This window comes from Eleutherodactylus coqui, chromosome 2 (assembly GCF_035609145.1).
Source record: "Eleutherodactylus coqui strain aEleCoq1 chromosome 2, aEleCoq1.hap1, whole genome shotgun sequence".
In the NCBI taxonomy this organism is placed as follows: Eukaryota; Metazoa; Chordata; class Amphibia; order Anura; family Eleutherodactylidae; genus Eleutherodactylus; species Eleutherodactylus coqui.
Window position 1 is genome coordinate 117,529,289 of NC_089838.1, and position 22,851 is coordinate 117,552,139.

A 22,851-nucleotide genomic window follows, 5' to 3' on the forward strand; every position below is an offset into this window, starting at 1 on the left:
TATACTGGAATCATTGTCTTGTTCCATATTGATCAATCAATGATGAAACCAGATGGAAAAGCCAATAGGATCCACTGAAAGCTGTTTCAAAATGTATCCGTCATATCAGTAATGAATCAAGCAAGTGCAGAACCCAGGATACTAGCAAAAATGAAAACTAGCCTACAAATGATGTTTTATCAGCTGGGACGAATATGGCGGAAAATATTCTTATAGTCATAGTGGTGAAAAGGTTGTTATAAAGCTGCATATGCGTCTCCAATCCAAATTTGATTGATAGATATTTTTTTAGTAAAAAATATTTTTTTTCTTGGCTTACCAAATAGTAAATGGACAATAGCATCATGGAAAGACTGGTGGTGAATCTGCAGCAACCCATCAGGTTTTTCCCAAATCCATTTTGAAGTCGCTAATCGAAAGACAGACCAGTGGAGTGGAGTTACTTCATACTGGTTTTGGTAACCCATTTGTTTCAGCAACTGAAGAACGTCATCTTCATACAAACCTCGGCGTGAGGTGGCAAGCAAGCACAAGACGTCTACTACCCACCCTATTACACCAAAACACAAAGGACAACAATATAATAACCACATGGAAAGAAAGATAGCAGAAAATCACATCCTGCATGTAAGAAACTTTCACCAGGACTGATAGTAATGTACTAAGTCACCAAGTCAGTAAATATATGTAGTGTCATTACTATTATAGTTGCCATCTATAGGAATAGCAAAGTGACATTTTACATCTTTGGACTGCAGTGTTCCATGTAAGGCCCAATGTCCATGGGCGGATTTGTGGAAATTGCACGGGATGCCCACGTGGGAGATCCGCAAATCAAGCCGCCGATAGGGAGGCATGGGTATCCACAAATGAATTAAAACATGCGGATTTGTTTTTGGTCCGGAAAACAAATCACAGCATGATCCATTTCAGTGCGTTTTCTACATGGACAGCTTCCATTGAAATCAATGGAAGCCGTCTGATCCACCGCCTACCTACAGCTGACACTGCGGACGTGCTGCAGATCTTGCGAGAAAGCAGGAGATTTAAAGAAAAATAAAGTACTGCACATGTCCGATGGTGAGCCCTGCGGACCATCCGCAGTACAGAAAACCTGGAAGTACAGAGGTCCGTGCGTATGCAGGGTCCTCGGCCGCAGACAGGGTGAGATTCTGCTGCGGACTCCCGCACACGGATTCTAACCCGCCCGTGGACATGAGGCGTATATGTAGCTTTTATGCAACTGTCACTCTATAAGGAAAAACATGGGGTGCCGGTCTCCGCTGCTCTCAACTTACTGCTTCTGCACAGGGACATGTAGCCACTGAAGCTAATGACCAGCCAGAGCAAGCTGGTGATTGGCTACAGTGGTCACATCCTGTCTGTAGTGTCAGTGACCTGACTTGCTGCAGCAAGAGGGGACTGGGCACCATCAAACCAAGAGTGGTGGGAAATCATGTAAATAAGTATTGCTTCTTCTATGGTTTTTCCAAACCGGTGTGCAGCTTTCAGAATTTTTTGTTTGGTTCAACATAAGAGGGATGTTGAAAAGTTAACCTAAGCAGATAGTTATGTTATTTGTATAGATCACTGGTGGCGAACCTATGGCAAGCGTGCCAGAGGCGGAACGCAGTGCCCTCCCTGCTGGCATGCGCCACCATCGGCCGCTCACTACTTGTGAATACCGGCAGGGGCTGCAGCTCCACTGACGGCATCCACTCAGCTGCAGCGCTGATCCCGGAGCACACTGTGACGTCAGTGTGCCGCGGGGATCCTCCTCCCGCCCTCCCCCAACATCTCCTACTACTTGGTTTCGCGAGAGTAGGGGGAGGAAGATGTGGGATGTCCCTATTACTATTGGGGTACGCTGTGGGATGTCACTACTACTACTGGGGGCCGCTGTGGGGTGTCACTATTACACTGGGGGCCGCTGTGGAGTGTCACTATTACACTGGGGGCCGCTGTGGGATGTCACTATTACTACTGGGGGCCGCTGTAGGATGTCGCTGTCATACTAGGGAGCCGCTGTGGGATGTTGCTGTCATACTAGGGGGCCGCTGTGGGATGTCCCTGTCATACCGGGGACCGATGTGGGATGTCGCTGTCATACCGGGGACCGATGTGGGATGTAGCTGTCATACCGGGGGCCAATGTGGGGTGACACTGTCATACTGGGGGCCGCTGTGTGTGTGGGGGGGGGGGCACTATTATCGCTGGGGCCGTTGTGGGGGGGTCACTATTATTGCTGGGGGAGGTCCATATTACCACTGGGGTATGTTTACATGTGGCGGAAATGGGCAGGGCTGTTTCAAAATAGACAGGGTGCAGATTTTGACTGCTTTTTGAATGCGGAAATGCTGCAGAATTTTCCAAAGAAATTTCCGCTGAGGACATTCTGCATCATTTCTGCATCAGAAAAGCGGTCAAAATCTGCACGCTGTCTATTTTGAAGCGGTCCTGTCCTTTTTAGAACAACGATGGTAAAATCATACGGCGTGATAAGCCCCGCCCCCTGACATATTGGTACTTTGCTATAAATTATGTGGGTTTGGGTTGCAGTTTGGGCACTCAGTCTCTAAAAAGATCACAATCACTGGCATACATAATATAATATAACAGAGATTATTTAGGAAAGTAATGTACTGTTTAGTGAATAGAGTGATGCAAATGATAATACGTAAGCAGGAAATACTGTTTATTATGCAAATCCTAATGTGTATTGAGAAGAAATATTGAGGCTTAGCATAGGAAATGCTGTGATGATTATATGACTGCATAGGTATAATGGGGTATTGTAGGTGTATAGAAGGCAATAGAGTGATGTAGTTGCTGAAGCTTATTAGATAGGTGTGATGTCAAGTGTTGCTCCTGGGACCTGTAGTTCTATGAGTTACCAGGAGCACACTTTCACAGGTGTGGGATGATTGAGCTGCCTGGGTTTGTGAATTCCTCCATCTAGCCAATCACCATCGGTCTGTGCAGATAAGTACCAGACCCTTTTGCTAGAGGGTGCTGGACATTTATCCATTTACATCATTCCCGCTCAGTACTTTGTGGTTGTGTCTTGCATCCTGCTAGTTTAAGTTGCTTCCCCAACCTTCCCTGAAGATGGTCTGGACACCTGATCTCCCCGTCTGCATGTTCTGCAGGCCTCCTGCTCCCTTTCCTTTTATCAGGTGCGGCCTCCAGACATCTGATGTCCTGTACTTGGTCAGGTGGATGATATCTGACACTTGGTTCCTTTTGGTGTCTGATACTCTTGTCCCTTTCTCGGTGTGTGGACACTTGAACTACCTCCTGTTTATCCATGCATGCATCAGGTACTGAGTGAGGTTTCCTTCTGTCTGAAGGTGTGGACTACTTGGTGTGAACAATGTCCTGTATACACACACTCCTTGTCAACAAAAATCAAGCACCGAGAAGTTGTTGTTGGAATCGAACAAAACTTGGACACCTGATCTCCCCGTTCACGTTGATGTGAGTAAGCGATTACAATATCAGAGCAAAAGGATAATTTATTGCGGAAAAATGAACACTGGAAAGGAAGCTCTAGTACCCTGCTGTGCCACCTCTAGCTTGGATACAAGAGGTGATAGGGGGGGCATAGAGGCTCTAGTACCCTGTTGTACCACCTCTAGTTTGGATACAAAATGTAATATGTGCCGGCATGGAGGCTCTAGTACCTTGTTGTACCGCCTCTAGCTTGGATACAAGAGGTGATAGGGGGAGCATAGAGGCTCTAGTACCCTGTTGTACCACCTCTAGTTTGGATACAAAATTCAATATGCGCTGGCATGGAGGCTCTAGTACCTTGTTGTACCGCCTCTAGCTTGGATACAAGATATGACACAGGCGGGCATGGAGGCTGTAGTACCCTGTTGTACTGCCTCTAGCTTGGATACAAGATGTGATATGGGCAGGCATGGAGGCTATAGTACCCTGTTGTACCGCCTCTAGTTTGGATACAAAATGTGATATGGGTGGACATGGAGACTCTAGTACCCTGTTGTACTGCCTCTAGCTTGGATACAAGATGTGATATGGGAGAGCATGGAGGCTCTAGTACCCTGTTGTTCCACCTCTAGCTTGGATACAAGATATGACACAGGCGGGCATGGAGGCTCTAGTACCCTGTTGTACTGCCTCTAGCTTGGATACAAGATGTGATATGGGCGGGCATGGAGGCATACAAGTTCCATATGGTATCCTGTGGCATATTAGTCCACATTTGCTGTAACTGAGCCTCTAGATCGTGCAAACCCATAGGCTGTCAAAATTGGAGTCCCAAACGATGCTCTGTGCTCCCAAAACATATTCTTGCTCTACAACATCCCAGACTTTTTATATTCATTTATAAATTGTACCACCACTCATGTCATCTAGGTTATTGAATGTACTATCTGCTGTGAGAAATATGTCAAATGTACATCACGCAAATTAAAATCACATATTGCTGAGCATATATCGGACTCCAATCCCTCCGTGGGTATATTCATATGTTCACTATCTACAGCATCCAGACATTTTTGGGAAATCCACCAAGGGGATATATCCTCATTTAAAGTTACTGGCATTGAAAGGGTGTTCGGCCCAGCTAGAGGTGGAGACTGGTTTAAAAAATTGCTGTCAAGAGCGGCTTATTTAACTATTTGCCTAAAAACCAGATTTCCACGTGGTGTTAACCCTAGATCTGATCTTATGTTTATATACTAATGTTTCTTTATTGCTTTTCGTTTTCTCAACATTTATTAATTTGTAGGAGTGTTCATGCTTTTGTTACATTTGCCTTTAAATCATTTGCTTCTTGTACAGGCGATATGCTATGATTAAAGGGAACCTGTAAAGTAAGTTATGGTACTGTTAGGGGACGTGACAGGGAGCCGGGTGATGTATTTTTTTTATACTCGCCCACTCCCGCAATCCAAGGTTGTTGCCCTCCAAAGACCATGCGGCACTAAAAAATTTGACTCTTCAGAGTCTCATGCGAGCGTCCTGCCATACAATTCTATACTGCCCCCCAGACCATCACACCAGCAGGGGGCAGTGGCCTGCTCCAGAGTAAAGGGAGAATTGAGCCGCTCACCCCTGGGTCTCCAGACACAAACATGGCCATCATCAGCGCCCAAACTAAACCTGGATTTGTCTCTGAAGACAACCCAGTTCCACTTGATAGCAGTCTAATTTCATTGTTCATGACACCACTGCAAATTGAGGTGGCGATGGGTGGGTGTCAAAGGCAGTACGCGTAATGGGCACCGTGAGACCAAATGTCCTTCAGCCATGTGCCTGGAAATGGTTCCGACAGAGACCTGTATCGATGGTGCCACCTGTCTCTGGCTGGTTGACAATGAAACAGAGCTGCTCGTGCTTGTTGGACCATCAGACAATCCTCTCTATTCTTGCCTTCGTGCCCTCATGCATTCACTGCTCCCAACATCTCAGTCTGGTTAGAACGACCCAGGTGGTGGCAATTCATTGATATCCAGCTTCTTGCATTTTCATAATGCACCTCTCTCAAACTCTGTTAACTGGGTGAAATCTCTTCGTTTGCATCATAGAGGCGTCTAGAGGCCAACAAACCCTACACAAGTGGGGAAAAAAGTCTACTATAAACAAGTAAACTCTGAGAACCTTTTATAGGCCAAGAGAGGAACAACTTTTAGGTCCTCAGGTGGCAAGACTATTCATCTAATCATGTACAACTCTAATCACTTACATATCTGCCTGAGATGGAACTGCATGCCGAGTTTTGTAGCAAAACAACAACTCCTTCCTGGTGCTTGATTTTTCTTTTTCTTACAAAGTGTGTATATTAAAATGGCTGTGATCGCTTGAAAAGTTAATTTTGTAGTTGAGGAACTGTACTTGATTCTGCAAAGACCGGCAAACCCCTACAGTATTACCAGTATTCCAAAGTCTGTGTTGCCAAATATTATGGATTATAATACCAAAGTATTCTAAACTGTGTTAGAACGTTGAAGCCCGTATGTTATTTGATGTGCCCGTACTGCTGATTCCCATATGGTACTTAAAGTGGTCATACTGTTAACTCTGATGCGTGTTACTAAAAAGGCTGTACCACTCTTCAGCTACTAAATAAAAAAGGTTCTAGTGGGGCGCCCTTACAAATAGCCCCTTTAACTCTATATCTGTGCAGGGGATTTAGAGCTCTGTATCCAAAACATAGAATTTTTGACCCATTTAGATAAAAGGAATCGGTTTTCAAGTGTGGGCATTCACAAAAAAGCCTCCGATAGACATTAGATTAGTGACAGTGTAACCTGTCATTTTTGGTAAAATCCACTGACATCTAATATTTATAGGGGCAGCCAAACTGACTTAAGGCCTATTTACTCTAGCAAATGATCGTTTGAGTGACAGCTTCCAATGATCATTTTGCATAAAGTATTAAGTAGCTACTCAGCTACTTACCTACCAATTAGGTGTGCAAATGAAGCCTTCACTGAATACAGTTGATAGCCCAAGGCTCTTATCTGTGCTCAGATCCTTTGTTCTCCACAGGGAAAACAATACTATCAGCAAAACAATGCTATCAGCACTCCCTGTGGAGAACTTCTGATAAGAGTGAATTTTTAGGTTAGCTTGAATTTAAAGCTAACAGTGCCTGAAAAGCGGATGATGGGCGCACATTTACACGCACCGATGATTGCTAAAACGATCACCGATTTTTCTTTTTAGCGATCATCAGCTGGTGTAAATGGGCCTTTAGGCACCAACTCTTGGCTGGAATATCTTCTGTGGACAAACAGCTTTACAGTCACAGGCTCAGGAACAATAGACTACAACAACTAATTGGTCTTCTGTTTCTTTAATCCACCAATTTACCTGAATTATGAATCTCACTGCCAAATGCTGATTTGGGTGTTTTACTCTTCTTTTTCCATTCACAAGGCCAGCTGTAGTGCTTCACCCAATGCTTTATGAGCAATGACCAAAGCTGCTCTGTGGACAGTGTTTCCAGGGGACTATCAATACAGTTGGCCACGTCTGGGCAAATACGGAGCTCACTAGCCAGAACTGCAAGCTGGAGAGGGCTGATTTTCCTGTTCTTGTTTTCAAAGCTCTCCATCAAGCAGGGGGGCGCTTTTCTGCTTGGCATTGCTAAGTGCTTATGGAAAATGCGTAAGCATTCATCTGTATCCAATACAATTTCCAATTCTTCTATTTGGACATCTGAACGTGACACCAAATATTTGTAGGACAGGTGAGAATTCCTGGTTGTGATGATCATTTTGCAGTGACGGGGCAATCTGGTAGGTAGCCAATGAAACCCCTTTGCCTAGTGTTAAAATAAAAAGATATTAGAGAAGCATAAAAAAACTACAGTGGAAGGGTCTAATTGAGAACATGCCGGTATTATTGTATCTTGACGCCACCAGGAATTCCTGTTGGGGACAAGATTGACAGGGGGGTGATGCCCCCTGTACCTGATTGGCTGCACAGGGCGTTAGGCAGCAGGTCCTGCAAGGCCACTAAAGAAGAATAGAAATGCAATGTAGCATCCGGTGGCGCTGCAGCTGCGCACCCCCAGCAGCAAATGCCCTCTCCAGCAGCGTGGGCCGCGGCTCCCAGCCAGAGGATGGAATACGCCCTCGCTGTTCAAGAGCTGCGCGATGTTGGGAGCAAGGAGGGCAAACATTACTCACCTACGGAGTGCCCGTCAAGAATCAGTTATGGGGCCAGCGGAATGGAACTTCGGCAGCCTGGACGGAGGCGTGAGACGCTTGGCGGGATGGAGAGGTGACCCGGCAGCCGGGAGCGTAGCACGCATGTATTAAATGCCGGGCAGGATGGAGCACTAAGGCTCCAGAGTATGCATAGATTTGTCCCAGCACTGCAGCCTTAGCCTGAGGGTTACTATAGTTCTTAGCCTTACATTATGACATGCAAATGCTGCCATGTTACACCAGTACCATGTCAGCATTTATAGGTACTAATGTACAGCTAAGAAGTATAGTAACCCTCAGGCTACGGCTGCAGCGCTGGGACAAATCAACCCACACTGTGCTGCTAGGACCTTTGTGCCTTGACCCTATCAGAAACTAGGGGTTTGAGAGGGGCGTTCCGCCTATCAAACTCCTAGCTTCCGGTGGCGCCAAGATACAATAATACTGAACATGCCTTGGACTGGCCTTATCCCAGTGCAGACCTCAATCCAACTGGGAATCTGTGGCATGACTTGAAGACTGCTGTACACCAACACAACCCATATAACTTGAAGGAGTTGAAGCAGTTTTGCTTAGAAAAATGGGTAAAAATCTCAATGTTGAAATGTACTAAGCTAAGAGAGACATAGTCCAAGAGATTTGCATCTGTACGTGCAGCAAAAGGTGACCCATACAGTACTGACTTTCAAAGGGGGAAGGGGGTTTGAATACTTATGCACATTTAAGTTCCATTTCGCGTCTTAATTATTGTTTGAGTCAGAGTAAAAAAAAATATATATATTTTGCACCTTCAAAATAGTCATCATGTTATGTAAACCAAATAGTACAATCCCCAAAATCCATTTTAATTCCAGGTTGTACTACAATGAAGCAAAAAACACACCAAGAGGGTGAATATATATTTGCAAGGTACTGTAAGGTCTCCCTCACACAGGCATTTTTTGTACAGCGTTTAGCGCTGCTTTTTCAGCTAAACGCTATACAATGCTAATTTCAATGGAGCTGCTCACACAAGCGTCAAAGCACAGGGTTTCCATCTTTGGCTATTTTCGGCCCTGCCATCGCCAATTGAAATGAATGGACAGTGGTTTCAGCATTGCCGAAAACACGGTACAACTTAGTACTGCATTTTTGGCAGCGCTAAACGCCCTAGCTAACAGAGAAAAAAAAAATCAATACTCACCTTGCAGGTGTCGTCGGGGTCCCCACCTGTGTTTTCGGAGCTTCGGGCCGGCTGCCGGGCACTTGTCAAGCCGGCAAAGCATCTATTGCTAGAGACAGAGATTAAATTCCCCACCTTCCAGCAAGAGATTACTCTGATTGACTGACTGACAGCCCTCTAAGCCAATCATAGCCAGCACTGAATGCACCAATCACAGCCACTACATATTTCAGGAGAAGGTGAAGGATTCCCATAACCCCCCCCCCACACACACACACACACACACACACTTGGAATTCTGTACTTCTTTATTTGCATATTTGTATCATTGTATTTTTTTATTTATAGTATATTTGATGTGCTGTAATTGGTTTTAAGCATATTTATCTCACTTCTAAGGCCTCATGTCCACGGGGAAAATAAGATCCGCTGCAGATTCTCCATGTAGAATCTGCAGCGGGTCCCTCCTGCCCCGCGGACATGAGCGCCGAAAATAAGAATTTAAAAGCATTTACCTATCCGGCGCGGGCGGGGAAGGTCAGCTGTTCCTCACGGCCGGATCTTCTTTTTCGGCCGGCGGACGAATTCCTTACGCCGGGCACATCCGCCGAGCCGAAGCAAGGAAGATGCGGCCGTGAGGAAGAGGAGACCTTTCCGGTCCGCTACGGATGGTAAATACTTTAAATTCCTATTTTAGGTCTCCCGCGGATCCGGACGGCTTCCATAGGCTTCAATAGAAGCCCGCGGGAGCCGTCCCCGCGGGAGACCCGCACGAAAATGGAGCATGGTCCAGATTTTTTCATGCTCCATTTTTTTTTAAAATCACTTTTATTGACGATCCGCGGGTATTTATCTACCCGCGGGTGGTCAATGCATCCCTATGGGGTGCGGATCCGCGCGCGGGAGAAGAGTTAAAATCCGCAGCGGATCTCCCTCAGAAATGCACGATTCTTGTTTGCCCAAGCGAGTGAGCTGGTGGCGTCATTGGCTGGTGTTCGCACTTGTGCAGTATGTTCAGGCTGGCAGGTCATTGTTTAGAATTGCTCAGTGTTTCACATCCCTATGTGATACACTGAACGAGAAGTGTTTAAACGCAACAAGAAGTGAACGAGCCAGCGATGATTTTTATGCCGGTTGAAACTGAACGACAAACGAAAAGTGAACAATTCTCATTCGTCATTGACTCACGTTTAAACTGAGCGATTATGTTCACTTTCATTTTTTGAATGATATTTTAACAATAATTATTTAATCTCAATGGACCTTAAGGCCTCATGTCCACGGGGAAAATCGGGCCCGCTACGGATTCTACATGTAGAATCTGCAGCGGGTCCCTCCTGCCCTGCGGACGTGAGCGCTGAAAATACAAATAAAAAGGAATTTACCTATCCGTAGCGGGCGGCGAAGCTCTGCTCTTCCTCACGGCCGGATCTTCTTTTTCGGCCGGCGGATGAATTCCTGACGCCGGCGGCACGTCGCCGGCACGTCGTCGACGTGCCGCGCGCATGCGCCGGGCACATCCGCCGAGCCGAAGCAAGGGAGATGCGGCCGTGAGGAAGAGAAGAGCTTCGCGGCCCGCTGCGGGTGAGTAAATCCTTGAAATTCCTATTTTAGGTCTCCCGCGGAGACCCGCACGAAAATGGAGCATGGTCCAGATTTTTCCATGCTCCATTTTTTTTAAAATCCCTTTTATTGACGATCCGCGGGTATTTATCTACCCGCGGGTGGTCAATGCATCCCTATGGGATGCGGATCCGCATGCGGGAGATCCGCTGCGGATCTTAAATCATATTTTGCCCGTGGACATGAGCCCTTAGTGAAAGCAAATAGATCTATACCTGCTGTGCGTTTACGCCATGAATTCCAGATAACTCATCCACTCCATCAAGAACAAGGACGCATGGTTTCAGCGCAACACATGCCAGGAAAGCCTCCACAAGCAGCGGGAATTCCCACAAGTCATTAATATTCTCGCCGGAGTAAAAATCATCCGTCTGGATACCTGAAGAATGAAGAGCCCCAGAATGAATACATGTTCATGATAATTACCGTACCTGAAAACAGCATAAGACCTACCCACGTCAGGTTGTCAGAGTAACCACCCGTCTAGGGATCCTGAGAAGCGTAACTGAACATAGAAAAGTCCAGCCACTTGTTAAAAACATTGCCTGAATGACTGACCATTGGTGCAGAAAATCCGCACCATTTCCGCTACTTGTGAATGTATCCTTAAAGGGGTTTTCATATCCTCTTAGTTAGCAGGTGAATACATACCTTTGAAACATTGCAGCTCTAAAGATACAAACATGCAAAAGAAACATAACGGGAGTATAATAATAAATCCCTGATTTACAACATATAAGACAATCCACATCAAATCAGATGAAGAAACAAATCGTAACAGGTATTATTTCATTTTACTCATAATTCTGGAGCATAGATCACAAGACATGAAGGGTTTTGCATGCGGGGAATAACAGGATTAATAACCTGTTCCTATTTGCACACTGTCGCTCACTACTTACCAAGCAGAGTTGCTGCTCTGAAGAGGGCGCTGCACCCCTCCCTCGTACCCCCCCCCCCCCCCCCCCCAGATCGCAGGGAGATACAGTCATTTATCGCTGTCTGTGATCACTTTCTACATGATTCAACAATAAGCAAATACAATCAATAAATACAGTGCTGGTATATATAGTTGCAGTCAAAATTATTCAACTCTCATTGCAAGTTTATTTGCCAAATTTACAAACTTTCAAAAAACAATCAAACAAGGACAGTTTAAATAGCTTACTACAATCAATATTACAAGCTTTTCCTCCATATTCATCATATTAAATATCTCATATTTACTTCAAATAAATAAAGAAATGGCCATAAAGGGAATTTTAAGGCCTCCTGCAGAAGGGCGGATTTGCATTGCGAAATCCGGAGCGGTATTCCGCCTCAATATTCTGCAGGAAATCCAGCCCATAGCATGTTATGGCAAATCGCGATTTCCTGACCATGAGCGGAAATCGATTGCGCTTTTCCGCTAGTGGGGAAGAAATCGCAGCATGCTGCGATTTTGTGCAGACTACACACAGTCAGCTTCCATTGAAGTCAATGGAAGCCATCCATCTCGCGGCCATTGTGCAAACATGATTGCAGAATGACGCTGCTCCCGTGACCATCGCTATAATGACGGCGTGGCATCCTCTGCACTGAGCTGGTGCGCCAGCACGCCGGCCACGCATCCACAGCAGAGAGGAGAAGACGGCGGAGAGGTAAGCTGGGGTCACCGGCTGGGTACCGGGTTGAACTTCGTTGGGGTAATCCCGCATGCAGGGTCCAACCCGCCGGTGTGCAGGAATCCTAGACCCAGTGGCTTATACATCTTCAAGTACACACTGACACTAAAGAACAGCTGCAGCAGAAATCAAAAGCTGATGAAAAGTTTGATGAAACAGCAATAAGCAGAGACACCAGAGGACATACTGTATATTTGTATACTGTTATTTGCCACCCAGAACCCGGTGTAAAAATTCATGTACAGGAGTGATAACAACAATATTGTCATGTCACCGCCAGCACACATTTTCTTCAGTTGGTCCTGTCCTGACTAGTTAGGGTTAATATCTCCTGTCCTGACTAGATAGGGTTAATATATCCTCGCTGCATGTCAGCCACTGTGCTGTCTGGGTTGATTGACAGCCAATCAACCTCTCCCCTTTCCCTATATAATCTGACTCTCCCGGGCTGGAAGTGCTGGTTATACTTCTCTGGTCTTGTCAGTACTCTCAGCTTACCTGTCTGTCTTCTGGTTTGTTTTCTGTGTTTTCTTGTCTTTTGTTTGTTGTCAGTTTTGTTTTGTCTCTGGTTTCTGTCCTCTGGTTCTTAACTGATGCTGGACCTGGCTTTGCGCAAGTAGTGGGGTCGTCCCTTTCAGGACAGGTGCTCCACTTTGAGGCGGGCTCTGTCAGAGGGGTTCAGAGTGTCCCGTTCAGGCCGGTACCCCTTTGTTCGGCCAGCTCCTACGTCTATGCCACCTTTTAGTACTGAGCATACACGCCTGTCCTGTCTGCTCCAGTACCTTGTTATTCACAGTTTTGCAGCAGTCCAGGGTAGACAAGACCTAATTCTGCACGTGTCAGCGAGCATCCTGATGCAGTGTCCTTACAGAAGTATCTGCGCTCGATTTTCTCTCACAACAGAATTCTATGCAGACACTTTTCTGGGCACAGGAATCCTGGAGATGGTTTTTCATTTTGATCTTGGAAGGCCATGCTCCTCTGCAGGGGCATGTTCTCCTTCACACTGGCAGAGTCGTAAGCAGCTACCAATAATTCAGGTTTTACGGTCCACAAGTGAGACCTTCTCTACATTCTAGGTACACAGAGAGCTTCTCCAGGTTATTTGATGTGATGCTTGCGCTATTCATCACCCTGTTATGCCGCTTGATCTTAAGCAGGAGTGGGAGCCTGAAGAGCGAAGTGAAGACAGCTCTGCAAGGACGCTCCACCAGGATGATCGCTGACACCTGCAGAATTGGGGTGTGACTGCCCATCAGGCTGTGCTGACGTTTCAGCCCTGGTTTAGCCCGGGAGAACCAGAGTGCCAGGATAATGTCACTGCGATACGCAGACAGAGTGAAGGAATTGTCACTCGTCACCTGGTTGATGTCCGTGTTTACATGGAACAACTGTTGCTTATATTTGGTCATGGAGCAACTATTTGGTTATTTGTTGCCCCATGTACAACCACTTTTACTGGGATGGGAATTCCACTATATTTTTTTGCCCAAGTGCTCCACCAACTTTGATCTTCCCCTGGATTTTCCCATAGATCGTATCCTGCACAGCTGACCCTGGCATAGCAGTTATCTCTTCTACCATAAGCTTCCCTAACCTTGGAAGCTTTTTCTATACCAGCACATATTAGAATAATTGCACATTGGCTTGGACCCCCTGTAATACCCTCCATTAAAAATGACGTGGTGCACAGATGCACAGTCCGACCTCTGGTTCAGTCCATATCTGAAGGAGGGAAGGCCACGTGTTTTGCTTATGACCAAGTATCTGGAGAACTAGGCACTTAGTTTGGACTACACATTTGATGAGAGAGCAACTGATGTCAATCAGCACAGCGGCTGACAAAATTAATGAACCTACTGGTTAGCTGACAGAGCTGTCAATCACCAGCCCAAACCTCAGCTAACAGCAGTAAGATTTTAACCCTAACTAGTCAGAAAAGGATATATTAACACTTACTAGTCAGAACAGGAGCAACTGAAGAAAATGTGTGCTGGCGGTGACGTGACAAGTATTAGTTGCCACCAGGCTTTCCCAAAAAACAGATATATACTAACTATCATGTTTCCCTGAAAATAAGGCACACTCTTATTAATTTTTGCCCCAAAAGAGGCACAGTGTCTTATATTCAGGGGGGAGGGGGCTTAGACTCACCTGGTCTCCAGCAGCGATGTGGCAGTCTGCTGTGTCCTCCACGCTGAGGTATCTTCTTCTTTCTGGTGACGAGGCTTTGAATACCCCGCCTCTAGCAAAGTGAGCACTGTGAGTGGATTGGATCGAGCGCCAGCCAATTACAGCCGACCCTCGATGAGCCAATCAGTGATGTCATTCACTGAATGGCTGTAAATAATCGAGCGCCGGCTCTGATTGGCTGGTGCTCGATCCAATCACAGTGCTCACTTTGCTGGAGGCGGGGTATTCAAAGAGGATTTCTCAGCGCAGAGGACACGGCAACCTGTTGCAGCGTCGGCGACCATCGCAAGGGACTCAGACGCCACGGGCCAGGTGAGTATTGAATTTTTTTAGCTAGGGCTTTTTTTTCGAGGTAGGGCTTATATTTCAAGCTTCTTCCGAAAACAGGGGTAGGGCTTACTTTCGGGGAAACACGCAAGTAATTATTAGAAAATTATAGTACCAGCGTTTCTGGTGGAGCAACGTGCCACACAGCTGTGCTACATGCACATGACACACACAGCACTGCTTCATACATTGTTCATCCCATACAACAGGGATAAGATGCCGCACAGCACTGGAGGTGAAGGACCTGTGATGATGTCACTGTCATGCTCCACCCCTGATCACATGACTGTGACGTTCATCCTGAGTGAATGACTTACCTATATCACATGAAGGTGATATTATCAAAGGTTCTGTGTCCTTGTGCCGATTACAGGTGGATTACAAATCCCCTGTAACCTCAGTTGCTATGGAATATGTGAATGACTTACATGCTCCGCCCCTGATCACATGACGGTGATGTCATCAAAGGTCCTGCATCTTTATGCAGATTACGGGTGGGCTACAGACCCCCTGCGGCGTCAGTTGCTATGGAATACAAACGAACACCTAGCCGGACAGCAGCCGTGTGCGTACAAGACCTGTGATGATGTCACCATCATGTGATCAGGGGTGGAGCATGTAACTCCCTCACTGGGGATGAAGGACCTTTAATGATGTGATGGTCATGTGATCGGGGCAGAGCATGTAAGTCACTCACAAACCCACTAACGCACTCACATACAGGTCGTTGTTAGTAGTTTGAAGTTACATTTAAGCAGTGTTATGTTAGCAAGATGTAAATCACCCATTTGTCGGCAGCACAGCTCCTCATGTAAAAGCAATGTGCTGCCAACAGTGAGAAAACTGTATGAGTCCCAAGTAATCCATTAATGATTGTTTGTCATCATAAAGTTTCCATCAGTCCATTTAAAGGCCCTTTAAATAGGCACCAATTGACTTGTTAGACATCGTCAAATCAGCACAGATGTGGGCAGGAATTCTGTTCATGTAAAAGAACCTTAAGGGAGAATCTCCAAAACCCACGTCCGAATCTGCAGATTTTCATGCAGGTCTGCAGCAAACCTCAACCCTTCATTTGAAATGGTGAAATCAACGTGGATCTGCACCAAAATTTACAGCGCAAAATATATGGCGGATTTCAGTGCGGATCTACAACAAAATACATTATGTGTGAACATACCCAAGTCAGGATGGGGTTTCCATCATTGTGTAAACATTCTTTTTTTCATTCACTGACAGCAAACACAGATTTTGCAAATGGCAAGGAATCTGAGATGCTATTTTGTATTAATTATTCAGGTAATATATTATGTAGAAATTCTAATGTACGGATTTTAGAATATTGTGAATGATAATAGTTACCAAAGTAATCGCACTGCAGACAAATAACGCAATGTCGCATGAAGCACATGATGTCATCACTTCGTCCACGGCTTCCGACAAAATAGGAGATTACTGGAACTCCTGGGCCGTGTCTTGTAAATAAATGCAGCCATTCTGCAACTGCTGCAGACTTTCCACAGCCTCTCGCGTCATGCAACAGCAGAATGGACTTCTCTGCTTCCAACCTGCGTGTAAGAAGGAAAGCAGGTGCACAGATGAAAGTGTTTATTTGTACTATATAATTATAAAGAACGGGGCGGAAATGCTATTTATTTCTGCATGGAAAACCCACAGCATACAGGCCAGGTTCACACGGCCATATGCTTGTAATCCACTTACAGGTGAGGGGTGTCCTAAGCAGCCATTCTGCCAGTACTGCACTGACCAAGACTTCATCTCCCACACTTCCCATGCTGCCTTGCATGTCCCTGCTCCAATCAGCTACAAGACACCATCTGAATGCCCGCCCCTTTATTGCATGTAGTAACTAGCAGTGTCCCCACGTCCCTGTTACTAGAGAGGGCAAATGTCTAATGACTGTGTATTCAGTACTCAGGGTCACATGACCAGCACTCTGACAGTGCTCCGTGTCCTGCAATTGATGGGGCACATATATGATAACATGGTTGTCACAGTGAATGGGATTTTAAGAAATCCTGTTCACATGTGGCCAAAAAAAAAAAATTACTGTTTCAACCAACCTGTGTCACCCTGCTTACGCGGTTTCCTTTAGGTTCTCTGGTTTCCTCCCAAACTCCAAAAACATACTTTAGGTCAACTGGCTCCCTATGAAACTGCTGTGTATACGAGATAGGGGGATTAGACTGAGAGCCTACATTGAGGACGGACTGATGTGAACGGTGACATGTTTTGTACAGTGCTATAGAGTATGTTGGTGCTATACCGGCAACAATAGATAGATAATCATCTATTATTATTGATTTCATTGGGGTTTTTCGGATAGGATGGAGGCGATCAGTGTTCTGTCTTCTAGGCTACACCAAACATACAAAAATGTACATTCTATTACTTGTATCATTGACAACTTATCTTAATGAATTTCCTTTTCAGTACAAGACATCATACCTGGAAGATGCTGTACTAAAATACTCAATACCAGAGTGGTCTGACTGTTCATTCATCAGGTGTCCACAAGCAAATGTATTCAAGACTGTGAAGAGCTCCTTCAACCCTCTTGAGGCCACAAAATCTTTGCGAAGACTTCCAGCGTAGGCTTGGTGGTATGCTTGTACAAGGTTATGTTCATGACCTTAAATACACATATAGTAAGGAACAAGATCTCGCTGTTAGACAAATAATTCCTGCCTACATAATGGAAAATCTTATCACAATTTGTAAACTCCGCTTCCTGATTAAATGAAAAGGCCAACGTCTCCTATCTTGTGCTGAACTGTAATAGAATATAGCAAAAACTATTAGATTTCACACTTTCATCTCTAGAGAACTGTTGGCAGAGAGGGTCTGTGATTTACCATACTCAGTCCTACCAGAGCTACCATCATGAGGAGAGTGATACAAGCGACAATACTGATTGGAAGCCTTCAATCAAAGTACATATTTCTAGATTTCTTGCATAAAGAACATATGGAGAAGAAGACGCCAATAGTAAATCTGGATACTAGTGTGCATTGGCTCTGAAGATATGGGGGGCCTAGAAGAACTGAAACCAGTAAGGGATTTCCCCTTATTGACTACCTATATTCAATCAGGGGGTATAAGCGGCCCTCCTAGTGCCCCCAAGGTCAGCTCTGCACTGGCATCACGGAGCTTCTTCGATTTAAAATGCAGCAGTGTAATCTGATGACCCGTGCAAGAACATTACCCTCTGCCAGTAAAGTCCTCTTTGGTCAGGTTGTTGAGAATGATTCAGGGTGGTTCAGTAAGATGGACCTAATTTCAAAGCAGTATATTTCATGAGGACACAATGTTACAATTACACAAAAAGCTACAAACAGTTCAATGAGTTACCAAATTTTAGCAACCTTTTTATAAAATCATCTGTGCCCGCCACCTGCGGTTCGTGGGTGCAGGGATATAGCGATTTCAGATTGGGTCCATCTTTCTGAAACACCTTGTATTTTACCAGTTGAATGTTTTGGTTCTTAAAGGGGTTGTCCTGCAACAGCAAGTGGGGTTATACACTTCTGTATGGCCATATTAATGCACTTTGTAATATACATCGCATGCGCAGAAGACCTGTGCGGCGCGAGCACGCCGGAGCGAGACAGAAGAGGGCAGACTGTGCAAGCGTGTCTAATCGAGGCAGAAGAAAGCTTTGGTCGGTGCCATGGAGACGGGGACGCCAACACCGGAGGGGGTAAGTATATAACTTCTGTATGGCCAATATTTAATGCACGATGTATATTACAAAGTGCTTAACCCCACTTGCTGTTGCGGGACAACCCCTTTAAGGGCTAGATGACAACCAATATGCCCTTCATTATAGTTCTCAAGGAGGTTGTCATTCAGCTTACCTAGACATTGCAAATCTGTCTAGTTATGCAGCGACAGATCATAATGTTATGTACCATTAAAGAACTAGGTCCATTTGCCAGAAAAGTTGGACAATGGCCCTGCAGAATCTGTAATGGTTATATTGACTATAAAACACGTGTAAAATTTACAATACTTGTAAAATGAAAGAAAATCCCTGAAAGAGGTAAGAGCACACCAACAGAGTCATAGCTGTGAATGTGATGTAGCTAGAGATGAGCGAGCATAGTCGCTAAGGGCAATTACTCAATTGAGCATTGCCCTTAGCGAGTACCTGCCCGCTCGAGAGAAAAGGTTTGGCTGCCGGCAGCGGGGAAGAACGTAGGGGAGATCTCTCTCTCTCTCTCTACCTCCACTTCCCCCTGCTCACTGCCACAACTCACCTGTCACCCGCGCCGGCAGCCGAACCTTTTACCTCGAGCGGGCAGGTACTCGCTAAGGGAAATGTTCGATCGAGTAATTGCCCTTAGCGAGTATGCTCGCTCATCTCTAGATGTAGCCAATGTATCCTACCGTTCATGGACAGTGTGGTCCTATATTATCCAGTCTGCATATGAAAAATGTACCGTCGGTGTGAGGCAGCCAACCACGTTTACCCCTAATCCCCCCTTATCATTGGTATTATCTGACTGCATGCACGCTTTTCTCTTTCGGATTCACCATGAACACTTTTAATCCCTTTCTTCTGCCTCTTTCTTCCCTGTTCTGAGGGATAGTATCACTAGATGTGCAATGTTTTGGTAACTTTCTGTAAATGTTCACTGGACACCTCTCATTAGAAGCTCTACTCCAAGAAAGTATACTGGGTACAATGACTTTATATAATGAGAAGAAAACAAAGTTTGTTCAACTGGATTCTCATGGCCCTTTTACACGCAATCAGAAATGCACAATTCTTGTTTGCCCAAGTGAGCGAGCTGGTGGCGTCATTGGCTGGTGTTCGCACTTGTGCAGTATGTTCAGGCTGGCAGGTCATTGTTTAGAATTGCTCAGTGTTTCACATCCCTATGTGATACACTGAACGAGAAGTGTTTAAACGCAACAAGAAGTGAACGAGCCAGCGATGATTTTTATGCCGGTTGAAACTGAACGACAAACGAAAAGTGAACAATTCTCATTCGTCATTGACTCACGTTTAAACTGAGCGATTATGTTCACTTTCATTTTTTGAATGATATTTTAACAATAATTATTTAATCTCAATGGACCTTAAGGCCTCATGTCCAGGGGCAAAATAGGATTTTAAATCTGCAGTGGATCACCAGCATGCGGATCCGCATCCCATAAGGATGCATTGACCACCCGCGGGTAGATAAATACCCGCGGATGGTCAATAAAAGGGAATTAAAAAAAGAGGAGCATGAAAAAAAATGGACATGCTCCATTTTCGTACGGGTCTCCCGCAGGCTTCTATTGAAGCCTATGGAAGCCGTCCAGATCCGCGGGAGACCTAAAATAAGAATAATTTACCCGCAGCGGACCGGGCAGTTCTTCTCTTCTTCCCGGCCGCATCTTCTTTCTTCGGCCCGGCGGATGTGCCCGGCGCATGCGCGCGGCACGCAGCCGGCGTGCCGAGCACATCCGGGGGTCGAAGAAAGAAGATCCGGCCGTGAAGAAGAGAAGATCTGCCCGGTCCGCTGCGGGTCAGTTCATTCTTATTTTAAGCTCTCATGTCTGCGGGGCAGGAGGGACCCGCTACGGATTCTCCATGTAGAATCCGTAGCGGGCCTGATTTTCCCCGTGGACATGAGGCCTTAGGCTTCCTGCACACGGGTGGCTTTGAATTGCGGAATCCGGAGCGGGAACCCCCTCCACATTCCGCAGCAATGCTATGGTAAAGTGATTCTCCATGTACACAAGCAGAAACCAATTGTGGTTTCCACTCGTGGATGAAAAGTCGTAGCATGCTCCATTTTCCTGCAGTGTCCGCACGGACGGCTTCCATTTAAGACAATGGATTTTGCGGGAAAAGCAGGAGTTTAAAAAAAACAAGGCTGGGTTCACACACGGCGTATTTTTGGTGGAAATCTCGCAGTTTGGCCGCAGCGAAAAAACGCGAGATTTCCACCGGGAAAGCGCTGCTTCAAAACCCGCGGCACTTAGCCGCAGGTTTTGAAGCAGCTTGGCCGCACGCTTTTCCGTTGCGGCTGGCGCTCCCATAGAGAAAAGCATGGCCGCAGTGTGGAAAAAAAAATGGACATGCTGTGGCCAGCGAATCCGAGCCGCAACGCCCGCTTCTGCCAGTTTTGCCGCGACAGATTCGCCACCCCGTGTGGATGAGATTTCTCAGAAATCTCGTCCACAGGGCTGGCCAACACTGGGATTAGCGGACGCAGGCGGATTTGCCGCGGCGACATTCTGGATGGAATTTCTATGGCAAATCCGCCCTGTGTGAACCCAGCCTTAGTGTTACAGTACTCAACAATGACATCTGTCACAATACAAAGCTTTTACTGCACATCTTAGTACTTTTACATATTAAATACCAATCTGACTGACCTATATTTCCAGGGGTGGAGCTCAGAGGGTACAGTTTCTCGATGACATCACACCAATCTTTAAGAACCAGAGTCCCAAGTTCTTCTTTTGTCTTAAAAAACCTCACCGGTAATCCTTCGTCTACAATGCTGGCTTTAAGTTCCCAGATCTTTAATTCTTCTAGTTCATTTTCACTTGCAAAAGATGACAGAATCCCCCACTTGTCTTGTTCATTAGCTTGCTGCAATTTGTCTTCTACATACTGATAGTCTCTAAAGTAGAAGAATTGAGACTGAGTATCTTTTAGAAATAAAGCTTGAAGAACCTCAAGTTCTATAAAGCTACAAGTCTTGTTTCTTCCCTCCAGGACCCAGGGGTAGCCCCCATTAGCTGCCACCAGAAGATTCTTCTCTACTTCTGATAGACCAGCATCACCTGATGGATCAGCGGAACCAGGGGATACTTTGCTCTGGCTCTTTGGCACAAACTCACCATAGGTATGACCGAGTACGCATATGAGAAAGGGGGATGAATTGTTAATATGATCCAAACACAGCTTTAACTGCTTGTGTGTTATGTCATGTTGTACGTGAGACTTGAAATCCACAATATTAGATCTTTTTTCTGTTTGCCACTTGAGATCAACAGCTTTAAATGAAGTCCCTCGGGTAAAACAGAGGTAGTCAAGCTGAGGGAATATTGCTTTAGCCAAATAATCTCTCTCTTCTATAAAGTCTCCTCTTGTTGAACATACATACGGGCGAAAAGGCGGTCTGCTGGTAAAATAATGCTGATGATCGTGGTTTGTGGCATGTTTTTGCATGGTTCGTGTGATAGGTGATTGGTTCACTGCTGAAAAATTATTAGGGCATTGGAAAGAGTCTCATTCGCGATCTTTCATCATTACCTAAAGAAAATAGGAGAAGAAAAGTTTAGCATTCATATTTTTGATAACAGATGTAAAGAGCTTCTATAGCACCTTAAGGCTGCCCTCACACGGGGCTGATTTCCAGCGGGATGTCCGCAGCGGACATTCCTTTGCAGATCAGCCGTGGAATGTCTGCCTCCAAACCCAAACCGGTTGGTGCGGGTTGTGAAGGGGGTTTCATCGCGAATTCCTGTGTGGAATTCACTCCTTCATTGAGAGGGTATGAATTCCGCAGAGGAGACAGTGACATAATTTGAATTCCGTGCCACAAGTCAGTTTCCGCATTGGGTCCATTTTGCTGCTACTGTTAAAGAGTTTGTCTCGCGGCAGCAAGTGGGGTTAAGCACTTCTGTATGGCCATATTAATGCACTTTGTAATATACATCGTGCATTAAATATGAGCCATACAGAAGTTATTCACTTACCCCCTCCGTTGCTGGCGTCCCCGTCTCCATGGCTCCGTCTAATTTCAGCGTCTAATCGCCCGATTAGACGCGCTTGCGCAGAAGGGTCTTCTCCCTTCTGGTCGGTCCGGGCACGAGCGGCGTTCTGGCTCTGCCCCCTTCTACGCATCACTGCGTAGCTCCGCCCCGTCACGTGTGCCGATTCCAGCCAATCAGGAGGCTGGAATCGGCAATGGACCGCACAGAGCCCACGGTGCACCATGGGAGAAGACCCGCGGTGCATCGTGGGTGAAGATCCCAGCGGCCATCTTGGAGGAAAAGAAGGAAGAAGTTGGAAGAAGAAGGATTCGGGTAAGTAAAATTATTTTTTTAATTTCAACACATCCCTTGGGTTTGTCCTGCGCTGAATGGGGGGCCTATGCAAAAAAAAAAAAAAAAAACCGTTTCGGCACGGGACAACCCCTTTAATGCAGCGGAATTTCCATGC

At 45.8% G+C, this 22,851-nt stretch overlaps 1 protein-coding gene across 2 annotated transcripts in view; it reads right to left on the bottom strand.

Annotated features, from left to right (window-relative positions):
- Positions 1 to 22,851, bottom strand: part of LOC136611663 (putative tetratricopeptide repeat protein 41) — a 57,773-nt gene that overhangs the window by 25,397 nt on the left and 9,525 nt on the right. For both annotated transcript variants that reach the window (XM_066591430.1, XM_066591431.1), the window contains exons 2-7: positions 21,054 to 21,939; positions 17,127 to 17,310; positions 16,020 to 16,225; positions 10,689 to 10,852; positions 6,847 to 7,300; positions 320 to 550 (exon numbers count right to left, since the gene is read on the bottom strand). In XM_066591430.1, the coding sequence (XP_066447527.1) occupies positions 320 to 550; positions 6,847 to 7,300; positions 10,689 to 10,852; positions 16,020 to 16,225; positions 17,127 to 17,310; positions 21,054 to 21,855 (2,041 nt within the window). In that variant the 5' untranslated portion in view covers positions 21,856 to 21,939. The remainder of the gene's footprint in view (positions 1 to 319; positions 551 to 6,846; positions 7,301 to 10,688; positions 10,853 to 16,019; positions 16,226 to 17,126; positions 17,311 to 21,053; positions 21,940 to 22,851) is intronic.